At 39.8% G+C, this 8873-nt stretch overlaps 1 protein-coding gene across 1 annotated transcript in view; it reads right to left on the reverse strand.

Annotated features, from left to right (window-relative positions):
* VWA3B (von Willebrand factor A domain containing 3B) overlaps positions 1-8873 on the reverse strand; it is a gene marked incomplete at its 5' end in the record, with an annotated part of 314866 nt that overhangs the window by 30332 nt on the left and 275661 nt on the right. The window contains one exon of the mRNA XM_006870778.1: positions 4720-4831. Coding sequence (XP_006870840.1) covers positions 4720-4831 — 112 coding nt within the window. The remainder of the gene's footprint in view (positions 1-4719; positions 4832-8873) is intronic.

Below are 8873 nucleotides of genomic sequence, written 5' to 3' on the forward strand. Positions count from 1 at the left end.
AATCTTATTCCCATCTCTTTTCACCAGACCAATCTAGACAAGATGACAGCTATTCAGTGGGGACTCTTTCTTTCCCCCCATACTCTTAAATAAAACTCCCTCTTGAAACGTTGTAAGCCAGTCACTTTGTGCCTTTATTGCTCCCTCATTCTAGGTAGCCAATGTCTAAGTTGCCCAACCCTATCTACCCTGTGTACAGAGGGGATAGCATTGATACATCATGTGAAGACTCCTTCCCTCTCTTGGTACTTAGAGCTACTACCTCCATGAGTATAAGTCAAGTTCGTCAAATTGTAGCAATTTACCCTCATTTCCTTTATAAAAAAATTTTTTTTTTAAATCTTCCTTTAGTCGAGTTTTGATTATACAGCCATCGAGGCTAGGTCAAACGGGTTCTTGCTTACTTCTTTTAAAAAGCTATGTTCAAAAAGATTATTAAAATAGTTAAGAGAAAAAAAGAGACCTATTCTGAGATCAACATTTGTTTGGTCATTTATCTTAGTTGGAATGTCTTTTCCCATTAGTAAGGATCCTTAATATTTAGAGGTAGTTGTGGCACAGGCTCTTCCCATGGTAGTAACAGCTGTATATGGAATGCTGCCCAGAGACAGAACTGTACACACGAGTCTTCACAGGGCCCCAAAAGAGGTGTCTGCCACCCCAGCCCTGGTCTCACACCTGTCTTGGCAAGCTTCCATATCCTTTTATGTGGCAGAGACAGCTGTGTTTTTCATGTTGAGTTTCTTGCTTTAAATGGCCAAAGAAATGAGAACCTTTTTTAAAAAAAAAAACAAAAACACAACACAATAGCTTTCCCATTGTGTGCATATTTTCTTATTGGATTAAAATGTTTAATTTGGTTTAAAAAGTATCATTTACACACTATTCATACATTTTTAATTATCATAAACTAACCTTTTAATCAGAAAAAGAAACAATACTTTTTAGAAAGTATTTCTATTATGAAAACAACTAGGCACCACTACTCCTAGTGGAGTGAGCTCCAGTCCACAGTGGTTAAGTACTTAGCTGCTAACCATAAGGTTAATGGTTTGAATCCACCAGCTGCTCTGAGGGAAAAAGCTGTAGCAGTCTGGAAACCTTATGGGTGCAGTCTTCCCTGTACTGTGTCCTGTGAGGGTAATCTATTCATAAGGTGACTGAGTCATAATTGACTACAGCAGTGAGACTTTACTCCTAGTGGAGAATGGGGAGAACCCTCATATCCCACACACTCGTGTGCTCCTCATCAACTCCCACAGTTCAGAGGGAAGGGTTCGTGTGGCCAAGATGGTTTCAGAGGTGCACCTGATCTTTCTTGAATTCTAAACCTGTGGGACTGAGCATCCAGTCTTGAACCTGCTATGTAGTTTTTCAGTTATTTGCGGAAGTTGAGAAGTTGTGGCAGAGAGTGCATGGCCAACAAAGTTTTTACTACCTACCTTCTACAAAGTTGCCTACCCCTGCTCTAGATCACTGCTGTTAGCGGCTGTCAAATTGGCTCGTGATTTATAGTGACCCCATGGCCAATGGATCAGAACACTGGCTGATTTTTAAAAGTAGATTATCAGGTCTTTCACCCTGCCCTTCGTGTGGAAGCGTCCCTCAAACCTGTTCAGTGTCGTGTTGTTGTTATTAACTGCTGTGGAGTTGGTTCCGACTCATAATGATCCCATATACAAGGTTTCTGAGGGGCAGCTGGTGGATGTGGACCACCAACCTTACAGTTAGCAGTCCAGTGCTTATCTTATAGGGCCACACCAGGACTCCTAGCAACATGCAAGTCTATACTGACAGATGAGTGGTGAGTGTGCACAAGCTGTATTGGCCAGGAACTGAACCCAGGTCATTCACGTGGTGGGTGAGGATTCTACCACACAACCACCACTGTCCCCTAGAGATGATTAGACCGAGATTTTTTGGTATGTTATTACTATCTCTTTTTAGTTCATTCAATTCGGTTTTCTTCTTCTTTTCTTTTTTTGGTACAATGTCTACAGATGGGGGACTTTGTTCCCCTCCAGGAATTAGTGCAGTTTCTAACAGCCTAACTTTAAAACCAACTTCAATGTGTTGGTACCCCAGGGAGTACCAACAGATGGTACTGGTAGCACTCCTGCTGAGGTACTTCAGGGAACCCGAGGGCCCAGCCTCTGCACATACTCCTCCATCTAATTCAGTCTTGCTATTGCTTATGACCTGATTTCAAGTTGGCTCTGCGCATACACTGCCTATGCCCTCTGTGCTCCTGAAGGAGTAGCAGATCTTTCACATTTTCTCATCATATGCGGACAGTACTTGTAAAAAAGGTTTGAGTCATTCTGCTTTTCTTTGGAACCTTAGCCAGGAAACTGACCTGGCAGTTTGGAAACCAGTCCTTTTCACCATTATCATTTGACTGTCAAATTAGTCTTGGCTCAATCTCCATCTTAAGCAGGGATGGCCTCCTATAATCACGTCTCAGCAAATCTGAACCCGAGAGAAATGAGTCTCCTAGTCCCTCTTTGTGAAGAAGAGTTCTTTGCCTCAACATCTGAGCTCATTTCAAATGCATGGATCCATATTTACTTTCATCTAGCTAATTCCAAAGCACATTCACCAAATTTGAAATTAAATATCCCAGTTATCAGTTTTACATATATGCCTACTGGGTCCCAAAAGTCCAACTGAAGGATTTCCGCCTCACCTTCACCATCTTCCTTATTGTTGTTGTTATTGTTAAGTGTCATTTGAATAGATTCTGACTCATAGCAACCTTGTATGGAGTTTCCAAGGAGCGACTGGTGGGTTTGAACCACTGGCCTTCTGGTTAGCAATCCACTGCTTATCCTACAGAACTCTATCAGGACTCCAATAAAGAAAACTGAATTGAGTTTAATGAATAAAGAACTATTCTTTAACTAATAGTTGATAGATAATAGTTGCTCAAGACTAGCTACATGCTGTGATACAATCTTTTTGCTTGACAGCTCTTTCTCATAGTTCTTTCCCTAGGCCTTCTTTTCTCTCCAAACCTTTCCTGTGATTTCAGTGAGCACTTTCGTGTTAGTGTCTCAAAGTTTTCTATCTCCAGAGAGCTTTCTTCTCCACACTTCACTTATCCAGTTGCTTCTCCGATAGTTTCAGCTGGGGATCTCACACACACCTCCAATCCATCGTGTCCCTGATGTATCTCATTGTTAGCTCTGTCCACACCACCAATCTCCTGTAAGTTCAGGACCACTCTCTACTTCATGGCCCAAGCCAGAGACCTGAGTGTCATCCCAACCTACTCCTCCCCTCTCCTGTCTTCAGTCAATAACTTAGCCCCATTGAGATGCTCTCTTATACAAAGGGCTTCAAAATGTTCATGGAAAATGGAATGAAACGGTAACCGATTTTTCCACAAACTTTTTGAAGCCCCCCACATGTATATCTTGAATCCATCAACATTTTTCCATTCTCATTGTCTACTGGCAACATATCTCCTCATAGCAGATTTCCTAGTCCCTGGCACTACCACCTCCAACCCATATTCACTCTTTACATAGCAATGAGAGGAATATTTTTAAACGGCAAGAATGATTGTGTTTCTACCTTCTTTGAACCATATATGGCTCCCCAAAACCAAAGACCAAACTTCTTAGCACAGCTTATGAAACCCAATATTTACCTCTCTGAAGAACTTTAATATTTTCTCCTTTTTTTCATTCTAGGTTCCTGTCATACTCTATTCTATTTCTCCAGACATGTAATGTTTTTCTTCACCATCAGACATATTGTTATTATTGTTGTTAGCTGCCGTCGAGTCGTTTCTGACTCATAGCAATCCTGAGGATTTCTGAAAATCAAAGAAATCCTGAGGATTTCTGAAAATCAGGAAATTCCATTTCTGAGGAATGGCTGGTGGTGCAGTTCTCAGTCCAGTGTTGATCCTACAGCGCCACACCAGGAGTCCACTAGACATGCTATCACACATCATTTTCACTGTATACAAGGCTCCCTTCTTACCTCTAATTCCCATTGAACTCTGTCTGGTGGATGTTTTCAGGAATCAAGTACCCAAGAATATCTTGGGCCTCCCTCTCAGGTCCAGCCACACTGGCCTCTTTGCTATTCCTCCAACATGTCATGTACACTCCAGTTTCAGACCTTTGTGCTATTTATTATTCTTTCTACTTAGAATCCCCTTCCCCCAGAAAATGTCATGGCTTGCCTGTCTTCCTGTAAGTCTTTGCTCACATGTCACCTTCCCAGGGAGCTCTTCCATTGTCACCATATTTAGAACTACAACCTGACACTCTTGACCCCTTGGGGGCTTGGTTTTTTCCTACAGTGCTAGCTGACTTACTACACATTTTATTTGTTTGATTGCTTGTCTGCTTCCCTCACTTCAGTAGGATGTAAACTCCATGAAGACTAGTACTTTGGGAATATCAAATACATGGGACATAGTAAGTATGTAATAAAATTTGTTTACTGAACATTATTGTTGTTACTAAGTACCATGGAACTGGGTCTGATTCATAGTGACCCTGTAAAGTGTTTCTGATTTCTGTTTGTTTGTTTGTTTTTTTGCCACAAATACAAGGAGAAGCCTCATTATCATTTTATGTGAGAAGTGGAATACCTTAGTTTAGCTCATATAATGCTAATGTTCTGGAGAAAGTAGCTTGAGAACCTCTGGTCTCCAAAATCAAGTTACTTCACACAGGAATGTTATAAAAATAAAACACTTACCTGGAAAATAAAAGCCATTTTCATCACATCTTGCAATAACTTTCTGGCCTTTGAGAGTGTCCAGTCTTTTAGATTTGCTTTTCTTTGTTGGATTTCCTGGTGATTTCTGTTGCTAAAACATAAAATAAAATGGTAACTGTTGATGAGAAAAAGTCAGTATAGACAGTCAACATCACAAGTACAGGATACTTTGGGATTTTCTTCTGGGAATCATATAATTAGTAATTCAGAACATGCACATACTAGATATTCACTCTGGATTACTTTCTGTTCTTTGTTAATTAAATTACCCTTATGGTAAGAGATATTTTTACTCTTGTAATTTTTATATCAGACTGCAAAGTCATTTGAACTGCAAGGTCAGTGGTTCAAGCTCACCAGCTGCTCCTTGGAATCCCTACACAGGGTTGCTATGGGTTGGAATCAACTCGACGGCACTTAACAACAATAACAATTTTTTATACCCAGGTCAAGTCAGGGTAAAAAGAGATTTGGATGACTAATTAAAGAAAAGGGAAATAAAGAAAGATTGCATCTCTCTAAAACACAGACCTGAAACTCTACAAAGCTTCTAAACTGGAGAGGAAAGACTCTGCTGCATCTTTAGAACCAGGCCTAGCGTTACTGCTTCCCAAGAGTCTTAAGAAGTTGAATGGGTCTTTCAACAGAAAAGCCAGTAATCAGTTAGCAAATTTTAGAAAGCATAGTGATTTGCAGAAATACCATATTACACTTCACCTCTTCAAGGACAAGAAAAACCCTTATAATTACTGTTTTACAAAGAGGGGGGAAAACAAATCCATGGGCTGAGATGATCTAATAAATGATTATTCATGCCCCTCATATCTTTTGATTGGAGCAACATGGGAAACTACAAGGCAATACTCCTATTAAAGATATGAGAGGAAACAATTTTTGCTCTAGAATTCTAATCCCAAAAGAAGAATTAATTCTAACTCCAAATTAGCAGTTAAGGTCAATATAAAGACATTTCCAATCCTGTCTGTTTATAAGGGTGCAGAAACTCTCCTCTCCCATTTATTATGTCTTAGGAAGTTACTTTAAAAGGCATTCCATCAAAACAATTGTGTAAATCAAGAATAAGAAATACACAGAATCCAGGAAACAACAGAACTTATCCCAAGCAATCAGGGAAGGGAAGCTATATTTAGGATGACAGCTTTACAGAGGGCATAGACAGCAGGAAGTTTCCAGAAAAAAAATGAGGACTTTAGAAAGTCTGAAAACCCATAATCTATATAAAAGTAATGGCTCAAACACTAAACAAATTAAACTGTGGCATAATTTTAAATAGCTGAGGGATTATAAAGGTAACACACGATCCTTTTACATGATGCCAGTAACATTCTTTAATTGGCCAAGGTATCACATAAAACTTTAAAGAGAGACATGTACTACTAAAATGTGCCTAGTCACAAAAATGCAAACACATAATGGCGGACGCCATCCTGCGAATGGCGGACACCATCCTGCCAAGGAGCAGAACTGCGAGAAGCCTTATGCATGAAAAGTTCATTGTTTAGCAGAGCGACAATGAATGCCCCCCTTGGATAGCAAAGCTACAAGGGATGACTCATGCAGGGGACCTATGGTTTCTAGCTTTTCCTTGGATTAATAGTTTATTTCTGATTTTCTTATAAAAGTTTGAGAAAATCTTGCATAATCATTGGATACTTTAAACAAACCTCATGTTATAATAGTTGCCTTTCACATTAACATTAACTTTCACACCATATTCAATCTTATGTAATTATAAAAATTGTTTTTTGTCGGGGACCGGCCTCGACACGAGTGTTTGGTTCACGAGGAGGGGATATCTAGTGGCAACAGGGATAGCAAAAGAATACACAGAAAGACAAAAAGAGGGAGACAAAGAGGCACACCGAAACCAAGATGGTTGCATTACTGGTGTCCGGCAGCTCTGGCGTGGTGAACATATTAGCCATAGGGCAGTAAGGTCCTGTATGGTAAACATCTTAGCTGTGTCCATAAAGCATGCCTTGCTAGCTGTAGTGCACTCTTTCACTGCCTGCCTGTAATGCACACCTGGGCCGGCCTGTGTCTCCATTTTATTTAGGGGAGGAGCTTCACACCAAGCTGGGAGGGACTAAGACAAGGTACAGCTAACATCAGTAATTTTCAGACATTCAGGTAACTTTTCGTACGTCGCTGGTTCGAATCCCAGGCCAGCAACTTGGTTTCTCAGGTTCAATTAACATATCTATAGCCCCTGAGCTCAGTTGGGGGAAGGTGAGAGGGAAGGACAAAAGGCTTGGGAGGAGTCCCGCTGTTTTGGCTTCCTGAACCAGGTTTTCAGGAACTGAAAAGCTTGCACCTGGGACAGATTTAGGGAAGATGGCTTTTTTGTCTATAGAACAAAGAACCGGGAAGTAGCTAAGCTATTTTCAGTTAATCCTTTGGAGAAAGGCTTAACCTTGAAGCCTTTATAGTCTCGGCTTTAGGAAAATATTACATTTATCTGTGGATATTAAGGGCTCATATTTGGAATTAAATAAAAAACATAACTGAACACTAAGATGAAAAACAATTTGCCATGACTGCCAGTGGCCAGAATTTGTTCCTCAGAGCCTGTGGCCTGTATAGTTGACACGGTCTGCAACAGTTTTTTACATTAACAATAAGTTTTAACATTAGAAATAACCACACTAGCTGAAGTTTTAGCAATTCAAGCTTAAATTGCTAAGAAACATTCCAGTCATGGATATTAAGGCTTTTAGAAAGTAGATTAGGAGACAGTCAAGGGCAGTGAGAGCTTGGGAACAGAGACAAGAGTTTGATTAGAAGTGTTGAGAAATTGTTATCATGAGAGAATTACTGCTTTGTTTTTAACTATGAAACTTTAGGGTACTTTTATGTTCTTGTTTTTATTGTTTAATCAATTATATGTATGACCAGTTATAGTAAAAATTATGTTTTTGATTGTAAGCTGTAACTAATAAATCTATAGAAAACAATAGCTGTTGGTAAAGTTAGAAATTAAGATGTAGAACTTTGTTTAAAATTAACCAGACATTTTAGGGAGGATTAGAGAGAAACAGAGTCGCTCACAGAAGGCAGACATTATCACGGTAACTAAGGAGTAACTAAGGGGAATAGAGACACAGGAATGTTTGGTGATCTTGTGTTCCTCTTGTACCGTTGATGTAACGATATAATATTTGATTGATTTGTAACTGCTTGTACGTGACTGTTATGAGATCATTGTATGTTCAAAAAGGGGATATAAGAAGCAACAATTTTGAAATAAATGGAGAAGGCAGCAGTCAGCAGGGAGTCATCAGAAGAGAGCCATTACCACCATCTGCCTGAGACTCAAAATGACCCATTGACTCTTTCAGTTTTATTTTATTTTATTTTCATTCGCCTACTCCACATCCTCCTATTGAGACTCTCCTAATAATTGTGTTGAGGCTGGTCCCCGACAACTTAAAAAATATTTTCCAAACATTTATCGCAACCTTTGGAAAAGCTCAATGCAGACAGCACAATGGTCTAAGTGTCTAAGTGTGGCTCTTGGAAGATATGGATGAAAAGAGGGGAGAAGGCACTGGCATGGCTAATGCTGTCTTGTGAAGAGAGGAATTGAAAAGATTATTCAATTTGGTAGCTCAGAGAATAGAAATTTAAGTTATCTTGAATAAAAACATTGTAAATGTAACCAATAGAACAAAAATAAGTTAAATATCTAGTATTAGAAGAAAGAGAGGGAACTATGTGAGTAAAAGTATCCTTTTTACATAGGAAGTAAAACAATATTACCGAAACATGTTATTGTTGTTGTCAGGTGCCATCAAGTCAGAACCGACTCATAGTGACCCGATGCATAGCAGAATGAAACAATGTCCAATCCCGGGCCAACCCTACCACCGCTGCCACACTTGATGCCATCAGTGATGCCACCTGGCTGATCCATTTCGTTGGGGGTCTTCCTCTTTTTATCTGACCCTCCATCTTACCCAGCATGACATCCTTCTCCAACGACTGATCTCTCCTGACAATATGTCCAAAGTATGAGAGACGAAGCTTAGCCATCCTGGCCTCCAAGGAGCACTCTGGTTGCACTTCTTCCAAAATAGATCTATTGGTTCTTTTGGCAGCCCATGGCACTTTTA

Source organism: Chrysochloris asiatica, unplaced genomic scaffold (genome assembly GCF_000296735.1).
Source record: "Chrysochloris asiatica unplaced genomic scaffold, ChrAsi1.0 scaffold00150, whole genome shotgun sequence".
NCBI classification, from domain to species: Eukaryota; Metazoa; Chordata; class Mammalia; order Afrosoricida; family Chrysochloridae; genus Chrysochloris; species Chrysochloris asiatica.